This window comes from Amblyraja radiata, chromosome 22 (genome assembly GCF_010909765.2).
Source record: "Amblyraja radiata isolate CabotCenter1 chromosome 22, sAmbRad1.1.pri, whole genome shotgun sequence".
In the NCBI taxonomy this organism is placed as follows: Eukaryota; Metazoa; Chordata; class Chondrichthyes; order Rajiformes; family Rajidae; genus Amblyraja; species Amblyraja radiata.
In genome coordinates, this window is record NC_045977.1 from 19625176 (window position 1) to 19648952 (window position 23777).

Consider the following 23777-nt stretch of genomic DNA (forward strand, 5'->3'; position numbering starts at 1 on the left):
CTGATTCACCCCTTCCCCATTGAGGACATTGGACTTTGTCTCAGGAACTGGTGCGCTACAATGCTGAGAAGTATATTCTAGACAATAGACAATAGGTGCAGGAGTAGGCCATTCGGTCCTTCGAGCCAGCACCGCCATTCAATGTGATCATGGCTGATCATCCCCAATCAGTACCCCGTTCCTGCCTTCTCCCCATATCCCCTGACTCCGCTATCTTTAAGAGCCCCATCTAGCTCTCTCTTGAAAGCATCCAGAGAACCTGCCTCCACCGCCCTCTGAGGCAGAGAATTCCACAGACTCACCACTCTCTGTGAGAAAAAGTGTTTCCTCGTCTTCGTTCTAAATGGCTTACTCCTTATTCTTAAACTGTGGCCCCTGGTTCTGGACTCCCCCAACATCGGAAACATGTTTCCTGCCTCTAGTATGTCCAAGCCCTTAACAATCTTATATGTTTCAATGTGATACCCTCTCATCCTTCTAAACTCCAGAGTGTACAAGCCCAGCTGCTCCATTCTCTCAGCATATGACAGTCCCGCCATCCCGGGAATTAACCTTGTTAACCTATGCTGCATTCCCTCAATAGCAATAATGTCCTTCCTCAAATTAGGGGACCAAAACTGCACACAATACTCCAGGTGTGGTCTCACTAGGGCCCTGCACAACTGCTCTCATTCTGCACTGTATCTTCTCCTTTGCTCTACCTATTATACTTGAGTTTCACGATTGTATTTAAAGAAGAAAGGAACTGCAGATGTTGGTTTACACAAAAGGAAATAAGGTGCTGGAGTAACTCAGCGGGTCAGGCAGCATCACTGGAGAAAAAGGATGGGTGACGCTTTGGGTCAGAACCCTTCTTCAGACTGAAAGTAAAGGCGAGGGAACTGGAGATAGGAAAAGGCCAGAACAACTCATTGACGACAGATGATGAAGGAAGGGTGGAGTCCATCATGGCCCATTGTTGGCTGGGAACAAGGTGATAACGAAAGGATACAGGGATGCGAACAGTGGAACTAGTAGAACTACTAGGGTGGGGGACGAGGGAGGGGGGAATACAGGGGTTACTTGAAATTTGAGAAATTAATGTTCATACTGCTGGGTTGTAAGCTGCCCAAGGGAAATACGAGGTGCTGTTCTTCCAATTTGCATGTGGCTTCACTCTGACAGTTAGCCAGACAGTGAGGATGGATAAGCAAGGACTGCTCATACTTTCCTTTTCCTAATAGGAGATTGTTGACTGGTTCAATGCAATCCGGGCAGCTCGCTTCCATTATTTACAAGTGGCATTCCCTGGAGCCAGCGACGCCGATGTGAGTTTTTTAAATGTATTCAAATCGCATTAAATCAGGTTTAGTGTCACATGTTCAAATACAGTGAGGTACAGGCACAATCTTGCTTCATTACAACTATAGCATTACAACCATATTGTGGGGCGGCACAGTGGTGCATCGGTAGAGTTGCTGCCTCACAGCGCCGAACCCGGATTCAATCCTGATTACAGGTGCTGTCAGTACGGAGTTCGTGTGTTCTCCCTGTGACCACGTGGGTTTTTATTCCGGGTGCTCCGGTTTCCTCCCACATTCCAAAGACCTACAACTTTGTGGACTAATTGGCTTCTTATTATAGTTTTTAGAGATACGACGTGGAAACAGGCCCTTCATCCATCGAGTTCATGCCGACCAGCGATTACCCTGTACCCTAGCTCTATCCTACACACTAGGGACAACTTACAGAATTAAGCTACAAACATGCACGTCTTCTGGAATGTGGGAGGAAACCAGAGCACCCGGAGGAAACCCATGCATTCACAGGGAGAACGTGTATCTGTAAATTGTAAATTGTCCCTGGTGTGTAGGATAGTGCTAGTATACGGGGCGATCGCTAGTCAGCGCAGACTCAGTGGGCCGACGGGCCTGTTTCCACTCTGTATCTAAAGTCTAACATAGAAAAATATAGCGTAGGAAGAGCCCTTCACCACACAGTGCTCCTCCACCTGCATCACAGTGCTGCCCGAAGAATTATTAGTTAGGTTTAACTAGTCAGATGGACATGACAGCACTAAAAAATGTTTTTAAAACAGATACTGAAATAAAAATGGAAAATGCTGGAAACAGGTCCGGCTGTATCTGTGGAGAGAGAAACAGTTAACAGTCTTTAAAATCTTTCACTTCAGCATCATCTCCCTTCACTCTCTGGACACCAAAGGAAATGAAGGCTTAGGTCAATTGTTGAGAAATCTGTTGATCTTTCAAGTCTCCTGAAAGAATATGAGAACATAGACTGGAATTGCAGCACTGGGACAGGGCCTTTGGCCCACAATGCTTGTGCCGAATATGATGGCAATATAAACTGATCTCAATTGCTATCACATAATCCATATTCTTTCATTCATTGCATATCCACGTTGCTATCTAAAATCCCCTTAAACTCCACCATTGTACTTGCCTCCACCACCACCCCGTGTAAAAGAAATCTTGCTTCACACATCTCCTTTAAACTTTACCCCTCTCACCTTAAAGCTATGCCCGCCAGTATCTGACTTTACCACCCTGAGAAAAAGGTTCTGTCTGTCTACCATATCTATGCTGCTCATAATGTTATATACTTCTTCCCTCAACCTCTAGCATTCCAGAGAAAACAATCCATGTTTGTCTAATATTAATGCTGATTGTTTTTTTTAAATATTTATTTCAGCTGGTACCAAAGTTGACAAGAAATTATGGAAAGGAAGGATACATGGAGAAAACGGGTCCGAAGGTCAGTGAGACTTTTCCATTCTCTTATATCTTTGGATTTTGGGAATGTTTTTAGTTTTAGTTTTAGAGACACAGCAAGGAAACAGGCCCATCAGCCCACTGAGTCTACATCAACCACTGATCACCCATTCACACTAGTTCTATGTTATGCAACTTGCGTATCTACTCCCTGCACACCAGGGGCAATTTACAGAAACTAAATGACCTACAAACCCGCACGTCTTTGGGATGTGGGAGGAAACTGCGTGGTCGAAGGGAAAACGTGCAGACCCAGGTGCCCCATCTACACTGGGCCCACCTGCCCGCCTTTGGCCCGTATCCCTCTAAACCTTTCCAATCCATGTACCTGTCCAAATGTCTTTTAAATGCTGTTATAGTACCTGCTTCAATGACCTCCTCGGGTAGGTCATTTCATATACCCACCACCCTCTGTGTGGAAAAAGTTGCCCCTCAGGTTCCTATTAAATCTCCCTCCTCACCTTAAACCTCTGTCCTTTGGTTCTTGATTCACCCAATCTATTCCCTTCATGATTTTATACACCTCTATAAAATCATCCCTCAGCTTCCTGTACTCCAAATAATAATGTCCCAGCCTGCCTAACCTCTTCTTACAGCTCAGGCCCTCAAGTCCTGGCAACATTCTCGTAAATCTTCCCTGCACCTTTCCAATTAATGGCCAGTGTAAAGGGGTGAGAAAGGGTCTGGCAAGCAATCAGGGCAGCTGGTAGAGCCGGGTTCGATTGTGACCACAGGTGCTCTCTGTGTGGAGTTTACACGTTCTCCCTGTGACTGCATGGGCTTCCCACCCACACCACAAAGATATGTGGGTCTGAGAGCCACTGTAAAAATTGCCTCCAGTGTGCAGGGAGTGGGTGAGAGAGTGGAATAACATAGAAATGGTGTGAGCGGGTGATCGATGGGTGGTGTGGACTCGATGGGCCGTAGGGCTATAAATGAATCGGGGAAACCAGCTGACTATCTGCACCACATACTCGGTCCAGATACAAGGTCTTGACCCAAATTGTCGACCATCCCTTTGTCTCCACAGATGCTGCCTGACCCACTGCATTCCCCTGGCGGTTAATTAAATATGCTCCATGTTAATTAAACCTTTGTCCCACTCAATTACAACTTGCTTGTTATAAGTAGCGGAAACTGATGTATGGGACTGATATCAGACAAGATTTGACATGGTGCCATCTGTTTGGACAGCTACTCATTTATCAGCGATGTACTTACGAGATCCATATTGATTAATTCCTTTGTCAAATCAATTATTTTTGCAAGTAAGAACAATATTTTTACATCAGCTGAGGATCAGTTGGTCAGTTTTAAACCAGCTCCATTTCACTCTCGTTTCCATTGATGGAGATATCTCGGGGACTCCCGGGCACCCGGCTATTGTTGTTGAAAGAGATGCTGAGGTCACAGATTCTCTCCTGCTCTCATCATCAAGAGGACCAGACCCTCTTTCAGCTCGTTGGCTCCACCTGCTGGTCAGTGCTATTGAAGCCCTGAATTCACATTCCTCTGAAAGAGTCAGAGCCATAGAGTATACACCGTGGAGACAGGCCCTTCGGTCCACCTTATCTATGCTTGACCAAGTTGACATTCTGTTCTAGGCCCATTTGCCCGCGTTTGGTCAACATCCCCCTCCACCCTTCCCTACCCATATGTCTGTTCAAATGTCTCTTGAAAGCATTGTATCCGCTTCAATAGCTTAGAGTCATACAGCACGGAAACATGCTCTTCAGTTCAATTTCCCCTTGCCGACCAAGATGCCCCATCTACGCTATTCCCACCTGCTCACATTTGTTCCATATCTCTCTAAATAAACCTTTCCTATCCAGAGCAGCTTCTTCCCTACAGCCATCAGGCTTTTAAACACTACAACCTCATAAGCTCTGAACTATAATAGACTATTATTATTGCACTGTTATTGTTTGTTTCTTGAGTATGTGTGTATGTGTAAATATATATATACATATGTGAGTATGCATATATATACACACTGAACATTATTTTCTCTCTCATTTATCATATTATTTATTATGATTACATATTCTGTTGTGCTGCAGCAAGTAAGAGTTTCATTGTTCTATCTGGGACATTTGACAATAAAACACTCTTGACTTGATATGCCCACAACTCGTGAAAAAGTTGCCCCTCAGGTTCCTATAAAATCTTTCCCCCCTCATCTTAAACCTATGCCCCCTGGTTCTTGATTCCCTCATCCTGGGTAAAAGAGTGTGTATTCACCCTATCAATTCCCCTCATGATTTTCTGCAAAACATGGAAAGACTAGAATCTAACCAACGTAAAGCAGTATAAAGCTTCTTCCTGGCCAAAGTGGTGCAGGTGAAAGAGCTGCTGCCTCACGAGTGCAGAGACCCGGGTTTGAAGCTTACCTCGGATACTGTCGGTAATAGATTTGCACTGGGGGTCTCCGATTTCCACCCACATCCCAAATATGTACAGGTTTGTAGGTCAATTGGTCTGTAAATTGCCCCTAGTGTGCAGGGAGTAGATGCAAAAGTGGGATAAGGTAGCACTAGTGTGACCGGGTGATCAATGGTCAGCATGGACTCGGTGGGCTGAAGGGACTATTTGGATGCTGTATCTCTATACAAAGTGTTGGGAGATCTACAAAGAGTAGAGGAATGCCTTACAGTGCCAGAGACCCGGGGTCAATCGTGACGACGGGTGTTGTTTGTACGTTTTCCACCTGCATGGGGTTTCTCCGGAACCTCCGGTTTCCACTCTCACTCCAAAAACATAAAGGTTTGTAGGTTATTTGGCTTTGGTAAAATTGTAAATTGTCCCTAGTGTGAGTAGGATAGTGCTAGTGTATGGGAAGATTGCTGGTCAGTGTAGACTCGGTGGGCCGAAGGGCCTGTTTCCGCGCTGTATCTCTAAAAATAAAAAATAAATCTACAGAGGGTATTACTGTCCTGATGTTCATTCTGACTGCAATGGGACACTGTACAGATGTTCCAGGCCTAAGTTCCAACATTGCGGTTATTGTTAGGAAATGCTAGCTTTAGGATAACAGAAGAAGTCTGAGCGGGTGATCGATGGTGGGTCGAAGGGTCTGTTTCTATGCTGTAGCTCTAAACTAAACTAAGTTCCTTGCACAACTGTTGGCTTAGTGTAAGGACTGGGACAATGATAGGCGGACCTGTAAGTCTGTTTCATATCTGCTTGTGATTCCTCTGTCTCCCTAACATCCAATGAGTGGCATTGTTGAATGAATTAAACCGTAGTGAACGTGACAATATTGCCCCGCATGTGTTATAAACTCCACCTTTCAGTGCCAAAACAAATGCTACAAAATCCCACACAGAGTGCTCAGCGGGTCAGGCAGCATCTCTGGAGAACATGGATCGGTGATGTTTCGGGTCAGAACAGTTCTTCAGACTTTGTTGCTACAAATCTCCCTTAAGTGAAACAGAGTTTGAATCCTTGTTTGGGATTCAAATTGTTCATTGTATCGTTGAGGAGATGTGGTTGAATAGGCTGTGGCAGCTTTACTGCAAGATGCCCACAAGTGTAATGGAAGATCTGGAAGACCACATATTATTCTAAGTCTCCTCTCCGGCAGTGTGATTTGAAGCATGTTATTTAATACTTTCTTGAGTCATCCAATTAATTTGACGATTTGCAGTCCGTTGGGAAGCTTTAGGAGCTGTGAATTCAGATCACTGCATCCCTAAATACTACTCACTAGCATCCAATGCTTTTCAAAGTCTTATGCAATTCTTTGGGTTTCCCCAAAAGATTCTGGTTTACACAAAAAGACACATTGCTGGAGTAACTTAGCGGGTCAGGCTGCATCTCCATAGATATTGCACGTCATAGTGACATTTGAGTCTTTTAGTAGCATTTAAGAGGCTTTTAGATAGGCACGTCGATTTACAGATTGAGGGATAGGGATTACAGGCAGGCAAAGGAGATTTGTACTTGAGTCTGAACTGCTTGTGTCTAAGCATGGTGTATCTGATCCGTTTGGATAGCATACCAAACATAGCTTTGCACTGTATCTCGGTAAACGTGACAAAAATAAACCTAAACGTTTAACTTGGCATCATGTTTCCCACAGATATTGTGGGCAGATGGGCCTGTTCCTGTGCTGTACTGTTCTATGTTAATTTTCCAGTGGTAATCACACCAGTGGTAATCACACCAGTATTTCTAACCTTGTTCTGCTTTCCCCCAGCAAACGGAAGGGTTTAAGAAACGATGGTTCACACTGGATGACAGGAGGCTGATGTATTTTAAAGACCCATTGGTAAGTACGGCACTATGTACAGTAACTCAGCAACATTGTGGAGCTAACTTGATCCTTTAGCTAAACATTTCCATTTGGGCGGCATGGCTTTTTTTTTACCAATAATAATTTTAATCAATTATTTCCAAAGATTCTATGTACAATACAAGATAATAAAAACAAACCATAATACAAAGTAAAACACATATTATTAAATACTGAATATTAAATAACTATTTCACAATCCTTGTTAAGTATACATTCCACCCCCATCCCCCCCCCCCCCCCCCCCCGCCCCCACCCATGCAGTGCTCAATGGTCCCGTAAATCCCCCAGGGTGCCCGTGGACCGAGCGGCCCAGTGGCGCTGCGGTAGAGCTGCTATCTTACAGCGTCATAGACCCGGTTTTGATCCTGACATCAGGCACTGTCTGTGTAGAACTAGTGTGAACGGGTGATCGATAGTTGGTGTGGTCCTAATGGGCCGAAGGGCCTGTTTCCACTACTGTATCTTTTAATCAATCAATCAGACCACTGCCTGAAGAAGGGTTTCGGCCCGAAACGTCGCCTATTTCCTTCGCTCCATAGATGCTGCTGCACCCGCTGAGTTTCCCCAGCAATTTTGTGTACCTTCGATATTCCAGCATCTGCAGTTCCCTTTTGAACAATCAGTCCACGTTGTCTTGTTGCAGGATGCCTTTGCTCGAGGTGAAGTGTTCATCGGAAGCAAGGAGAACAGCTACAGCATTCTGGACGGTCTTCCTCCAAATACCCAAGGAAACCATTGGCAATATGGAATCACCATAGTAACCCCCGACCGAAAATTCCTGTTTGCATGTGAGACAGAAAATGAACGTCGTGTTTGGATGGAAGCATTTCAGAAAGTTATTGACAGGGCAATGTTGCCCCAGGAGTATGCAGGTAAGGTTACAGCTATGCTGCTCAGACACTAGCCTTACGGCAGCCAAACTAAGTATTAAAGGATGAGGGGAGATCTCATTGAAACTTACCGAAGAATGAAAGGCCTGGATAGAGGGAATGTGAAGAGGATATTTCCACTAGTGCAAGGGTTCCCAACCTGGGGTAAATTACCCCAGGGGGTAAATTTTGCCTACCCAGGGGGTAAATTTGTTGATTCTGGATTTGTTAAAAACAGTATTTTAAAATGTCCCCTTTCCCGGTTGCTTTATTATGGTAGACGTGTAAACTCAAATTACTGAACAAAACAGGATGGGGGTAAATTTGCTTTTGAAAAGTTGCCAGGGGTAAACGGGACGAAAAAGGTTGGGAACCCCTGCACTAGTGGCAGTGAGAGAGTCTAGGACCAGAGGGCACAGGCATAGAATAAAAGTATATATCTTTAGAAAGGAGATGAGGTGGTATTTCTTTGGTCAGAGGGTGGTGAATCTGAAATTCATTGCCACAGACGGCTGTGGAGACCAAGTCATGGGGTGTTTTTAAAGTGGCGGTTGACAGGTTCTTGATTAGTAAGGGTGTCAGAGGTTACAGGGAGAAGGCAGAGGGAAAGATAGGTCAGGCATGATTGAATGGCGGAGTAGACTTGCTGGGTTGAATGGCCTAATTCTGCTCCTGTGACTTCTGAACTTATGAACATAAAAACGTGCATTTATTCTGCACCCTAAGCATTGGGAGTGTTTCAAGGCACATACAGGTGAACTGTGCAAGCAAGGTGACGAGAGACTGGTCAGCATATATAGAATATAGATCAGTACAGCACAGCAACTTTGGCCCACAATGTCCGTGCCGAACATGATCTCCTCCCTACTACATGTGATCCATATTCTTCCATTCCTTGTGCCTTAAAAGACTCTTAAACATCTCTATTATATCTACCTCCAGCACCATCCCAGGCAGCACGTTCTAGACACCCACCACCATCTGCGTAAAGAGAAAGCCTTGCCCCGCACATCTCCTTTAAACTTTGCTTCTCTCACCTTAAATCTATGCTCACTAATCCTTGACATTTCCAGGAAGGTGGGTGGGCTTGCGACTAGAACCAGAATCCGGATTTCTTTATTTCCTACTCCCTCGTAACTCACCGTGTTAGCTGGAGAATGTATTTATTATTTTGCTGCAGAATTTATTTTTGCTGCATTATGTGTTTAAATAAGGTGTGTTAGACCTTGGCACCACCAAAGTCTTGAGAATGCAGCACAATCGGAGGTTTACTACACATAGCAATGTGTGGTCAGCTGCATGAGAAACTCTTGAGAATTCAAACGTGATTGGTTTATCTTGCCATAGTATACAGCACAGACATTGTGGGCCCAAGGCCCCGTTGCTGTGCTGTACTGTTCTACTATGTTCTAACCGCTGATATTCCCCACCCAAATCACCAGGCCCTTAATTACTTTTAATAGTTTTCAGCATCAACCTTTAGTCATTCAGTATGGAAGGAGGCCTTTCAGCCCAATTTGTCCATGCTGACCAAGGTGCCCCTCTAAGCTAGTCCCATTTGGCGTATATCCCACCAAACCTTTCCTATCCATGTACCTATCCAAGTGTCTTTACATGGTATTTTTGTACCTACCTCAACTACCTCTTCTGGCAGTTCATTCATTATACTAACCCAACACTTTAATGTGCATTGTTTCATACAGCAATGCAGCTTTATTGCAGTGTAAAACTTCAGTTTTGAGTCATTAAGGTGCGCACATATTCAGTTCCACTCTTAAGACCAATCTGCTACCTTGTCTCCTGCGTTGCTTTGCATCACTCTTATTGCAGAGTGGAACATGCCTGTCTTATAGTCTATTCATAAACCACCTTCCTTTCTTGGGTCTGCCTCTTCCACTTACTTAAACCCCTGTTCCATCTCTAACATCTGCTGCTTTGCTGGAAGTTCACTGATCTGAAACATTGCTTTCCATTTCCTCCTTCAACGATTCTGCTTGACTTGCCACTTCCTGGTTTCAGATCAAAGGATTTGTTAAAAATAAAATCTAGACCATTTAGACAGGTGGCACAGTGGAGCAGCTGGTAGATCTGTTTCCTCACAGCGCCAGAGACCCGGGTTCCATCCAGGCCTCGGATCCTGTCTTTGTAGATTTTGCACATTTTCCCTGTGTGGGTTTCCTCCCACATTCCAAAGACGTGCAGGTTTGCAGGTTAATTGGTTAGTGGATGCGAAAGTGGAATAACATAGAACTAGTGTGAACGGGTGATCGATGGTCAAAAGTGTTTAATTGTCATATAAACAAATGGAACAATGAAAGTCTTACTTGCAGTGCTGTCTATCAAATCTGCAAACACAAGGTCACAGATAGCATAAACAAAATAAATAAATTATTAACAATACTAGTGCAAAAAATAACGTGGTCCTCAGTGTAACCAAAATAGTCCATAGTTTAGTTAGTGTCGAATAACCTGATGGTTGTTGGGAAGAAGCTATTCTTGAACTTGACAGTCACCGTTTCAGACTCCTATGCCTTCTTCCCAATGGTAGGAGTGAAATGAGTGTGTGGCTAGAGTGATGTGCGCTTTGATGATTCTAGTTGTCTTTATGAGGCAGCGACAGTTACCTGAAGGTCCTGATCCTTACAATCAATCATTTTATTGTCAAAAGATGCATGTTCAAAAAAAAAACTTTTATTTCTCTCTTTCAGTGGAAGCACACTTTAAGCACAAACCATAAGAGACCCTGGGTTTTGGAGACTGTGACTACATTTGCAACATTACCTAGCCCACAAGGGCCCATCTGAAATATGAATTGGTTTAGTATCTGTGCAGCAGTTTGTTTCCTCCGCCACCATCCTAACCAGCCTTGCCTTCCCGCCCCAATCTTGTCTCCCAGTTTCCAGCAAAGTGAATCTATCAGACGAATGCTGGACTGTGGCAGGAAACGAGGTTGAAAGTGATGTGCATGTCGCTAAGCAGTAAAATTAAGAGCATGTATTCCACCTCTTTATTTGGGAAGCTCTCAGAACCAGGTTTACAAAAACACTGCATGACTTTTATACGTTAATATTTAAACCCTGAATGCACCCAACAATAAGACACGATAAATCCAACATCAAAAAGCTTTCTTTCTAAAGAAAACCCATTCTCTTGTTTCATGTACCCACCTGTAACTACCCATTGTGTTAATTCTCTATAAGACGCCAGTTAGAAATATGCATTGTTCTTAACGGTCTTGAATCGATTGTACTTAAGTGTCTGAAGTAGAAATCAAAATGAACTGTACGGCCTTTAACAAACAATGAATCTACTGTACATGAGGAAAATAATTCCAATGTTCATAAAGAGATTTTGTGTTAATCGTGATTGTGACTATTCACCTACAAAACTTGAAATTCTAGGAGCCCTAAATTTAGTGCTCCTAAATAAGTGCATTTTCTTCAGGCTGTCTAAAAAAAAGTAACTGGTGTTAGTGCAAATGAAATAGTGTGACTTGATTAAAAAAACTAGTATGTCTCTGTGATACTACTTTTTATCATAAAATGGATACTGCTTGAATTAAATTGTCTAGCTGTTTACAGAGGGAGTGTTCCCACAGAATTGTCTTCTGCAATTAAATAGTGCAATGCTAATTAGTTACTCTAAATGGCCGAGTACAAAGCTTTTAATGATATGTTGTATTTTGTGCTGTCTGTCAGATTATAGTGTAATATATAATTACCATGCTAAACAATGTAAAAACAAAACCTCTCTACACACTTTCAAACTTCAGCTATTAAATGTGCTTTTCTTGTTTAGAATTGATGTAAAGAAAATCTGAAAAATTAAGTTGTGAATAAGTTTGTGTAATTAATTCATCGGTTATTTTTTATTCACTTGGGTACAGCCACTTTGATAGTACATTAAATATTACACTAAACGCATTCTTTGTACCTCCACAGTGGGACCAGTAATCTTTTCTGAGATTTAATCTCAACCCAATAGGTTAAAATAAATCCCTAAAGTTCCAAACAAAATGGGATACTTGCGTAAAATTTCTATGAAAGCAGTATAAAGTTCTTACATGCAAAAAGGTCTTGAGTTTGAACATCATTGTGTGGTTAATGTGATGGTTTACGCTAACACAGTTAGGGTAAGGATTAGCTTGAATGTAGTTCTCTGTTTTGGAAGGGATATGAGTGAATGTTGAGGGGGATTTTGTAATGGTTTTTGATGGCATGAAAATTAAATTATATCGATTGACGTGGAAAAGAATTGCTTTGTACAGGTGTACTGAGTATGCTGCATATTCCATCAGATGCTTCATATTAGCAGCCTTCAGACGAGCACAGGACCTGTAGCGAGGAAAGATAAGTTCTCTGTTGAAACCCCCAGATGTCAATAAGTCTGATATCTGCTTTATTGCAAATATAAAACCAACTTTAGATTCTAATTTATATATTGTGTTAAAATCATATGTGCAATCTGAGCTATTTCAGCCTCTTTTTCTCCCTCTCTATAATAAGGTGATATAATATGACAGTATATAAGTGAAATATAAAACTGGAGTAGCAACATCTTCACTTTGTTCCTTCTTTTTCATAGCTATTAGGATTTTTTTGCCCCAGTTGATCCATCAAATAAATTATTTTTTATCATTGATATTTAATGTTACATTGCTGACAATAAACTGGTTAATTACAGAGAAGCATAAATTACTGTTAATTACTTGAATGATGTTATATAACTGAGAGGTTAAACTACAGTTAAAATCCTGATCATTGCAAGAAAGAATGAAGCTGAGAGGATTATTTAAAGCATAAATGTCATGTTAATTCCATGAATAATTTAATATTTGTATTTGATTATGGAAGTAATACACAACCTGCAATGGAGAAAAATGGTGCTGAAATGAAATGCTTATTAAAAATTATACTTTGTATGTTAATTTGTTTCGATTAAAGAAAGTCATGATACTGGTGCACAACGAGACATAATATATTGTAGTAATTGCACTTTATTTCTTTGGACTGGAGGGGTGGGAGAACCGTGATGGGGGGACTGGAAAGGTATGCGCAGAGTGGTGGTGGGGGGGGGGGAGAGACTGGGTAGACGAGAAGGGGGAGGTGTTACCTGAAACTAGAGTATTCAGTGTTCATGCCATTGTGTCATAGGCTACCCAAGTGTAATACAAATTACTGTCCTTCCAATTTACATGTGAGGAAGGGATGTTGGGGGCTGTTGCCCTTATGAGAAAGATATACACAATTATACCCAAAATATCTACGCTTTCCATTTATTTATAAGCAGGTCATTGAGTCCAAGGATTAAGAACCAATTTAAGCTATGAGAAACAACTTTCTTTCCTCTCCAACTTTGTGTACCAAATGGCTTTTTCAATAATCTAGTAACTGAAGATGTTGTTACTGAAGCTATTAAAAATAACAAAGTGCTGGACTAAGCAGATCAGGCAGCATCTCTGGAGAACATGGATAGGTGACGTTTTGAATTGGGACTCTTCTTCAGACTGAAGAATCTGACCTGAAATGTCACCTATTCATGTCCTCCAGAGATGCTGCTTGACCTGCTGAGTTACTCCAGCACTTTGCCTTTTTTTGTAAACCAGCATCTGCAGTTCCTTGTATCCTGTATTCTACTTGTGATGAGGAACCAGTCTCGAATGTGCATAATTTTGCTGCCAGTCCTACAACATAACCACTGTGGTTGCATTAATGTGGAACTATTAATTTAATAATACATCTAAATAAACCACAGCAAGATATTTAAAACGAAACATTGATCCACATAAGGAAACATTGAAAACAATGACTGATCCTTAGTGAGATGTTGTTTTCAGCAACTTTAATGACATAGCACCCTTCACATGGTAGAAACACCCAGAGGCTCCTCATAGAATTGATGAGCCATCATTATATTAGATCAAATGCCAAAATCATGGTCAAAGTGCAAAATGCAGATAGGTTAAAAAGATTCAATAAATTAGGAGGTAGACACAAAATGCTGGAGTAATTCAGCGGGTGAGGCAGCATATCTTGAGAGAAGGAATGGGCGACGTTTCGGGTCGAGCTCCTTCTTCAGACTGATGTCAGGGGAGGGGGTGGGATAAAGATAGAAAGTAGGCGGAGACAGTAATGACCCTGTCCCACTTAGGAAACCTGAACGGAAACCTCTGGAGACTTTGCGCTCCACCCAAGGTTTCCGTGCGGTTCCCGGGGGTGCCCGGAGGTTTTTGTCAGTCTCCCTAATGTTCGAAACTGGTTTCCGCTTCTTCTATGATCCGGCGATTATTTCAAAAAATTCAAAACCGGCCGCCACTAAAAATAGGTTGCCGTTTTAAAAATCGGTCATTTTTTAGTCGAAGCCGGTTGCGATGCTAGTTGAAGGTGGTTGCCGGAGGTTACAGGTAGTGGAAGTTAAGACCTTCCACTACCTGCAACCTCCGGCAACCACCTTCAACTAGCATCGCAACCGGCTTCAACTAAAAAATTATCGATTTTAAAACGGCAACCTATTTTTAGGTTTTGAATTTTTTGAAATAATCGCCGGAACATAGAAGAAGCGGAAACCACTTTCGACCATTAGGGAGACTGACAAAAACCTCCGGGAACCGCACGGAAACCTTGGGTGGGGCGCAAAGTCTCCAGAGGTTTCCGTTCAGGTTTCCTAAGTGGGACAGGGGCATAAGACTAGTAGGTGGAAGGGGAAGGAGAGAGAAAGCAAGGGCTATCTGAAGTTCAAGAAGTCATTGTTCATTCTGCTGGGGTGTAAATTACCCAAGCAAAATATGAGGTGCTGTTCCTCTAATTTGCATTGGGCCTCACTCTGACAATGGAGGAGGCCCAGGACAGAAAGGTCAGATTGAGAATGGGAGGGGGAATTGAAGTGCTCAGCCACCGGAAGATCAAGTAGGTTAAGATGGACTGAGCGGAGGTGTTCAGTGAAACGATCGCCGAGCCTGCGTTTGGTCTCGCCAAGAGAAGTTGAGAAGTTGACACCTGGAACAGCGGATACAGTACATGAGGTTGGAGGAGGTGCAAGTGAACCTCTGCGTCACCTGGAAAGACTGTTTGGGTCCTTGGATGGAGGGGGGAGGTAAATGGACAGGTGTTGCATCTCCTGCGGTTGCAGGGGAAAGTACCCGGGGAGGGGGTGGTTTGGGTGGGAAGGGACGAGTTGACCAGGGAGTTTCGGAGGGAACGGTCTCTGCGGAAAGCAGAAAGGGGTGGAGATGAGAAGATGTGGCCAGTGGTAGGATCCCGTTGGAAGTGGCGAAAATGTTGGAGGATTACATGCTGTATGCGACGGCTGATGGGGTGGAAGGTGAGGACAAGGGGGACTGTCCTTGTTACGAATGGAGGAAGAGGGGGAGTAAGACCGGAGCTATGGAATATCTAGGAGACCCTAGTGAGAGCCTCATCTATAATGGAAGAGGGGAACTCCCGTTTCCTAATGAATGAGGATTTCTCCGATGCGCTGGTATGGAACATCTCATGCTGGGCGCAAATGCGGTGTAGACGGTGGAATTGAGAATAGGGGATAGAGTCTTTAGAGGAAGCAGGGTGGGAAGAAGTGTAGTCAAGATAGCTATGGGAGTCAGTAGGTTTGTTGTAGGTGTCGGTCAATAGTCTGACCTCTACCGGACTTAGACCAGGCGACAACTCTCAGACACCGCCTCCTACTTATCCTTGGACCATGACCCCACAGACGAGCACCAGGCAATCTCAAGCACCATTACTGATTTCATCACCGGCTCTCTTCCCTCTAAAGCCTCCAACCTTATCGTTCCCCAGCCTCGCACGGCCCGATTTTATCTTCTCCCCAAAATCCACAAACAGAACTGTCCTGGCAGACCCATTGTTTCTGCTTGTTCATGTCCCACCAAATTAATTTCCACATACCCAACTCCATCCTACCCCCCCTGGTCCAATACCTCCCTACCTATGTCCAAGACACCTCACACGCTCTTCGCCTCCTCAATGACTTCTGTTTTCCAGGCCCCCACTCCCTCATCTTTACTGTGGATGTCCAGACACACTACACTTCCATCCCCCACCAGGAGGGTCTTAAAGCCCTCCGTTTTTTCCTCGACCGCAGAACCAGACAATTTCCGTCTATCAATACCTAGCAGAGCTGGTCTTACCCTCAACAACTTCTCCTTTGACTCCTCCCACTTCCTCCAAATCCAAGGTGTAGCTATGGGCACTCGCTTGGACCCTAGCTATGCCCGCCTCTTTGTAGGGTACGTCGAACAATTCCTGTTCCAGGCGTACACTGGCCTTATCCCCGAACTCTACCTCCGCTACATTGACGACTGCATTGGTGTTACCTCCTGCACCCATGCAGAACTCACTGACTTCATCAACTTCACCACTAATTTCCATCCGGCACTTAAATTCACTTGGACCATCTCCGACATCTCCCTACCGTTTCTAGATCTCACCGTCTCCATTACTGCACTTCTTCCTCCCTGCTTCCCGTACAGACTCTATCCCCTACTCCCAATTCCTCCATCTGCGCCGTGGCCGAGGTGTTCCATACCAGGGCATCAGAGATGTCCTCATTCTTTAGGAAATAGGAAGAGTTCCCCTCTTCCATTATAGAAGAGCCTCTCACTAGGGTCTCCTCGATATCTCGCAGCTCCGCACTTACTCCCCCTCCCTCCATTCGTAACAAGGACAGTCCCCTTTGTCCTCACCTTCCTCCCCATCAGCCGTCGCACACAGTATATAATCCTCCAACATTTTTGCCACCTCCAACGGGATCCCACTACTGGCCACATCTTCCCATCTCTACCCCTTTCTGCTTTCTGCAGAGACCGTTCCCTCGAAAACTCGCTGGTCAACTCGTCCCTTCCCACCCAAACCACCCCCTCCCCAGGTACTTTCCCCTGCAACCACAGGTGCAACACCTGTCCCTTTACCTCCCCCCTCGACCCAATCCAATGACCCAGTCTTTCCAGGTGAGGCAGAGGTTCACTTGCACCTCCTCCAACCTCATCTACTGTATTCTCTGTTCCAGGTGTCAACGTCTCTACATCGGCGAGACCAATCGCAGGTTCGGCGATCGTTTTGCTGAACACCTCCGCACAGTCCATCTTAACCTACCTGATCTCCCGGTGGCTCAGCACTCCAACTCCCCCTCCCATTCCCAATCTGACTTTTCTATCCTGGGCCTCCTCCATTGTCAGAGTGAGGCCCAGCGCAAATTGGAGGAACAGCACCTCATATTTTGCTTGGGTAGTTTACGCCCCAGCGGTATGAACATTGACTTCTCTAACTTCAGATAGCCCTTGTTTTCTCTCTCCTTCTCCTTCCCCTTCCCAGTTCTCCCACTAGTCTTATTATCTCTGCCTACTTTCTATCTTTGTCCCGCCCCCTCCCGACATCAGTCTGAAAGATCTCGACCCGAAACGTCGCTCATTCCTTCTCTCCGGAGATGCTGCGTCACCCCGTTACTCCAGCATTTTGTGTCTACCTTCGATTTAAACCAGCATTTGCAGTTCTTACTTACAAATAAATTAGGAGGTTGGCTACTGAAGGCTGAAGTACCAATGAGTTAAAGAAATAAGAGTGAACTATGATACTCAGCTAATATTCCACATAAAAGGGGAATGGAATTAAACAGCAGCCCTTTAAGATTATTTGATTTATACCTATTTTTGCTAAAGGTTGTATCAGCCATTTCGGATTAACAGTCGAACTGCAAATTGTAGTCATTATTAATAAGATGTCATGAACTTAGCCAAAGTTACTTACCCCCTCTGCACATAACTCTTGCCTTTTTTTCATGCAAATTAGAATCAAATTGCTTGAATAACTGAAGCGATCAGGCATTTGCTTCCTGCTCTGCAAGCTGTTTCCTCTTCATCCGACAGAAAATTGTTAGTACATGACATGGTCACTGTGGGCAGATTTAATTTAGTTTAGATACAGTCCACGCCAACCGTCGATCACCCTTTCACACTAACCCTACGTTAAATCTTCTCCCTACATACTAGGGGCTATTTAGAGGCTAATTAACCTGCAAACCCACGTCTTTGGAACGTAGGAGTAAAACGGAGCACCCAGAGGATACGCACAGTCACAGAGAAAATGTGCAAACTCAACACAGACAGCACTCAAGGTCAGGATCGAATCCAGGTCTCTGACGCTGAGAGGCAGCAGCTCTACCAGCTGCGCCACTGTGCCGCACCTTATTGGTGATATATATTGGCTAATAACTATTTTTACCTTAATTCAACAAACCATCAAATACTAGACACTGCTCAGCTGGTCAGACGAGAGAAATAAATAGCATATTAATTCCACACTCCTCCCCTGCACCTTTATATTTACCCGCCATTTATTAAATGAGAAAGACTCAAGTTTTCTTCCACATTTGTTTATTTTGTGATTATCATTTATAAATTATATTCAATGCTGCTTAATGCCCTGCTGCTGTTGTTGGTGACAGCATGGCTCAAGGTTCAAGTCCCAAACCAGCAATTGAGCAGAAAGTCGAGGCTAACATTACAATGGGAATGGTGCATGGTTGTAGGCGCTTTCTTTGTTACTCTGTGAGACAAACCATTATGAGCAAGAGCCTGAAGGCATTTCTGGCAACCTAAACTCTTCAAGGACCTGTTTGGGCCAAAAGGGACTGTTCTTGTACTATTTACCTTTCTATCACACATAAATGCATTTAACTATTAGCACAGATATTTGCAGGAATTTTTCTGCATACATATGAGCCAGATATGCTTACTTATGCCATTTTAGTCCATGTTCCACATTAACCAAAGATATTGATTAGTTCTAAATTGCCAAGCTACAACTTTCTCTTTTATTTGCAATTTAGAACACAACAAATGTTTTCAAACAAAATTGTAATTGACCTATAAGATAATTTGGAGACCAATAAAACCATTGGAAAAAATAGCTGTAAAAACAGGCTGCCTGGTTAAAAGATATGGAATGCTTGCCTCATTCAGAGGGTTTCATGCAGAGGCATCAGATATTTAAGTGCTAGTGCCCTCTACTGAATCTTTCCATAACAACTAAGTTTCACAAGTACATTCGGAAAGACAGCCTTTTAATACAAGGGAATTGAAAGCAGTGCAAACATATTTCTGCGCAAGCTAACGGGATTGGACTCTGACATGTTAATTCTGCACCAGTCTTAATATTTAACAAATGCATCATGCATCTTTGAAAAAAATTACTTTAAGTTGATTACCTGACAAATGGACTACAACATTTTTTAGAAATATTACTTATTCCTTTATAAAATATACCCAGATGAGCTTAGTATTTTGCACATCAGTAACCCAAATGAATACTTAACTGTAGTAAATAGGTTCATGCTAAAAATCATAAATGTTTTATATTGTGGATAAGTTCTGACTTTGTACCAAAATGATCCAAATTATTTTCCTTTAATGATAAATACAGATTTTCTTTTTAAAAGACAACATTCCAATTTATCAAGAGATGTCACTTAAATAGCAATAGCTACTTTGCACTCTATCTCTAACGTGGGCCTATGAAATGTTCAGAGGTTAATTACAGAGAGCATGGGGTCAGAGACGATTATATATGAATTTCAGGTCTGAATTTCAAGCATAATATACATTAACTCAAACATTTGTGTTACCAACTCCAGTTTCATGAGATCTTTGCTGCTTGACAAACTCCAGTTCCTGATTATGGAATCATTTGTCCAGATTTTTCATCAAGTTTCAATCCCTGAAATTCAATGCTTAAAAACGATTGTATCTTTCTGGCATGCAAATCTCTAACACGCAGAATCCACCCTGACAACAGTATTTACAACATTCAAGTAGCACTGAGATGCAATTCCTAGAACAAAATGTTACCATCTCAAATGAAATAAGGGTGACGACAATCTTCTTTAATCTTGTTTATTGGTTCAGAAGTAATTAAACCCATCTTTTGTGCATGATCCTTTGTAATCTGTGTGCAACTGGTACACCACTTGTGTAAAAATCAAGAGCTGCTGATCCTTACAGCTTTACGTTTGTTCCTATTGATGACCATTCCGTCGTGTAAAATGAGAGCTAGTTTTATCAGTTTGAGACACCCCAATGCTTGTTGACATAACTTTGAATGACCATCTTGTTTGACATAAAGGAGGACATCCTGTGTAGTGCCATTGGAATCAGCGTCCCAGTACAAAGCTGTAAAGTATTTAAACCTTATGTAAAATAATCTAGAAAGACAAAACTTATTATTACATCAGTCAACATACAGCCAATGGAACCATTCTTTAAACCATAAAATGTCTACTGAACATAAATAAGACAGCATTTCCAATTTAGACAGATAGGAAACATCATTTGCACCTCCTTCACAGAAAGGGAGAGAGAACCCTTTTGCAGATGCTTATCGAAACGGTCATGTAAAACGTCCCATAGTATAGCAGATTGTTCTTTACACTGTTCTTCAGTGGAATATTGTCTTTAGATCTTTATATCAAAGTTAATGTTCTTCCTAGTCAAGGTCAATAGGATTGACATCTTCTGGTCCTTCTCCATCCACCTCATCTTCCTCTCCTGCACCCATCAAGCTGTTCAAAAGGTTTCCTGCAAAATAAGTGAACTATGCAGTCATGGCACTCTACACAGCAAACCATCAACATTTTTTTCATTTTTAGTGACAACCAATTTCTTTCAATGCGTAGAAAGGAATTGCAGAAGCTGGTTTACATCTAGGATAGACACAAAATGCTGGAGTAACTCAGCGGATCAGGTAGCATCTCTGGAGAAAAGGAATAGGTGACGTTTAAGTTTGAGACCCTTCTTCAGACTGAGAGTTAGAGGAGAGGGAAACTAGAGGTATATTGAATTGTTAAATTCAAACTGTCAAATGGTTAATTGTTAAAACTCAAAATCATGAGGCAAATAACATCTCACCTGTAATTGATCAAAAATCATGCACCTAGCTGAATTTTCCATTTGACCTTTTCTACTCTAAACCCGTTGTCACATTTAAAATGAAAGCTGTCATTATCAACGTGTTGTGATCACACTATCCCACCATTGACAGGACTGTAACTAGTCCCTGATATTAATCAATGCAAAATGCAGCCATGGCCCATCATCCTCAGTGCTAGTAATGCTTCATCATGAGGTCAGGGGGATAGAGGAGAATAGGGAGAATATCCTTTAATGCTGTGCATGTATATATTCTAGCAAGGTTCCAGACATGAATGCAATTCAGTTCCACTGGCCAGTGACTGCCCCATCACCTCCCCATGGAAGCGAGAGAAATGAAGTCATGTAAAGCCTGTTCACCTTGTCAGAATTCTGTTCACAGAACAGGTTCAATTTACACTGACTTTCGCTTACCACTCTACCTAGAAATGATCAGCTTGGGAATGTTGTTACCACACACCAAAGGCCCTGAAAAGATAACTGTAGATTATCAATCCATCATTCTTTATTCCACAGGTGATAATAAATCTTTAAGATAGTGAGCAAAATATCTAAATACAGTTTGGAATTCTGTGTTTTCCATAGCATTTAGCATTTTGATGAATAGTTTCATGCTTGATTAAGGTAATGCCTCCACGGGAAACATGTCTGCCTTTGACATCAATCCTTGACTGAATTCAAACAAATGTTCTCAAATCTTCAAAACTGCACCCAGTATTCAACTTGTAGCCTTACTAAATAACTGTACTTGATTTATATACAGACTCAAATGCCCGTGAAAAGTGAATCTTGGTACTTGATAAGCTTTGTTGAGAACAGCATTGGACTGGTTGAATATTTTAGGCATAGTCTTAACACTTGTCACTCACACCTTCCCGCATCGGACCATTTTGTTATTTTTTTCCATTCTCTCTACTTGAATGTCATCGCAAATAATTGTTCCAACTTGAATTGTTTGCTAATACGTCAAACCATATGAATCAAATTCCCTAAAAACTAATTTTCTATAATTTACAATGTGTAGGAAAAAAACATACAAATGTTAAAAATATTGCTGATAAATCCTTAATTTTCACTCTTATAGATATGGTCAGTTTTAAGCTCTGCGATACCTTCACTACAGTTACTTCTTAAGATGTTATAAAGATATCCCTAATTTATCATGGATATAAATTCACATTTTCTAATGAAACAGAATAGGGTTAATTGGCCAGGATTTAAGCCCCAAAATATTAAATAGACAGGAACATGAAGGAGCAGGCTCCTGTCTGACCTGCATGGACTGTGAATTCTGTGTTGTGTGACTTCTTTTTAATTGCTGCATAGTTCACTTGATTTTCAGGAAATCCCAACTATCTTGGCAATTCTCTTTCCTATGCACGTATTTTTATAATTATAATGAAAGCAGACTTCCTTTGGGCAAGATAAGTATTCATGCAAAAAAGTGGCAGTACAAAACAGAACAACACTTAGTAATTTGTAGAATCCAGGACCTGCAGTTGCTGGTTTATACCAAAGGAAAACACAAAGTGCTGGAGTAACTCAGCAGGTCAGGCAGCATCTCTGGAGAAAACAGATGTGTGACGTTTCAGATCAGGACTCTTCTCCAGACTGAAAGAGCGGGGGCGGGGTGAAGAGCTGGAGGCGAGAAAAGACCAGGACCAATCGGGGCCGGCCACAAATGATCTCAGGCAGGGCAGTGCCGGGTAGGCCCATTGTTGGCTTGGGAAGGCGTGATCTCAAGAGGGAAACAATATGGAGAGCTGTGGAACTGGTAAAATTACTAGGGTGGAGGAAGTGGAGGAAGGGGGGGGGGGGGGGTGGGGCGGAAGAGGAAAGTGAAAGTAGGTAACTTAAAATTGGAAAATTCAATGTTCATACTGCTGGGTTGTAAGCAAGTTTCTGAAGAAGGATTCTAAAATGAAACACCACCCATCCTTTTTCTCCAGAGATGCTGCCTGACCGCTGAGTTGCTCCATCACTTTGTGTCTACCTTCGATAGAAACAAGTTGCAGGGCAAAGGGGATGGAGTTCAAAGTGTGCTTCATCTAATCCTGACAGTGTTTGATGCTGACAAATGTTTTCCTGAAATGCAAACTGACAGTAATACCCTACGGCCTTGATGAGTGCAAAGTTCATAAAGAATTACGTATACCCTTTTATTTTATCTCCAACAGGATATAGATTGTAGGTACAGCTGATAACATGTCCTCAGAAATGACTTGTTTCCTTAAATGCCCAATCTACATCTCATTAGCTGGCTGCATAATGGCTACCGCATTCATGCTGAATGAAAGAGGATTATGCTGCACTTAAAGAAATTAATCACTTACTTTACATCGTAAATAACTCCATAATAAGCTTACCTAATAATCCTCCATATGAGGAAGTCTGTCTTGAAGCAACTCCAAAGAAGATCTGACCTATTCGGTCTAGATACTAGAATTAAAAATAGAAAAGCGTTAAAATCTGGACGTAATCTACAGGACCAAAGAAGGCAAGGAGCATTAGCAAACTATTATACTCAGATGAGCTGGACAGCATGCACTGTTTGGTAATTTAATCCTAATGCTTTCACAAATTAATTGGATTGTTTCAGATTGTTGCAGGTTTTTTAAAACATAACATTTAACAATTTTTTAAATAATTTGAAACTTGATTTTATAAAATGTCTCACATGGAAACTGTCAATTAAAAAAAAATAAAGTATGTGAATTAAATATAATCTAACCTAATTCACTTTCAAAATCAGTTTGTCCTGTTGAAAAACAATGTTTTTCCAGAGTATCAAACAATCACAGAAATGGAGCTGAAATCAAAGAATACTGTATAAAATGTTGAAACAACATTCCCCTTTCCACAGTATTCACGGGAACACAACTCACAAGATCTGTCATCACAAGGCTAAC

At 42.3% G+C, this 23777-nt stretch overlaps 2 protein-coding genes across 5 annotated transcripts in view; one reads left to right on the top strand and one right to left on the bottom strand.

Annotated features, from left to right (window-relative positions):
- adap1 (ArfGAP with dual PH domains 1) overlaps nucleotides 1-12913 on the top strand; it is a 121406-nt gene extending 108493 nt beyond the window's left edge. Inside the window, exons 7-11 of one of the 2 annotated variants that reach the window (XM_033040531.1) lie at nucleotides 1224-1307; nucleotides 2692-2754; nucleotides 6970-7041; nucleotides 7712-7940; nucleotides 10646-12913. In XM_033040531.1, the coding sequence (XP_032896422.1) occupies nucleotides 1224-1307; nucleotides 2692-2754; nucleotides 6970-7041; nucleotides 7712-7940; nucleotides 10646-10674 (477 nt within the window). In that variant the 3' untranslated portion in view covers nucleotides 10675-12913. The remainder of the gene's footprint in view (nucleotides 1-1223; nucleotides 1308-2691; nucleotides 2755-6969; nucleotides 7042-7711; nucleotides 7941-10645) is intronic. The other variant, XM_033040532.1, reaches the window with a different exon arrangement.
- A 6909-nt stretch (nucleotides 12914-19822) lies between these two features.
- Nucleotides 19823-23777, bottom strand: part of get4 (guided entry of tail-anchored proteins factor 4) — a 38886-nt gene continuing 34931 nt past the window's right edge. For 2 of the 3 annotated variants that reach the window (XM_033040533.1, XM_033040534.1), the window contains exons 8-9: nucleotides 23235-23307; nucleotides 19823-20517 (exon numbers count right to left, since the gene is read on the bottom strand). In XM_033040533.1, coding sequence (XP_032896424.1) covers nucleotides 20426-20517; nucleotides 23235-23307 — 165 coding nt within the window. In that variant the 3' untranslated portion in view covers nucleotides 19823-20425. The remainder of the gene's footprint in view (nucleotides 20518-23234; nucleotides 23308-23777) is intronic. The other variant, XR_004415327.1, reaches the window with a different exon arrangement.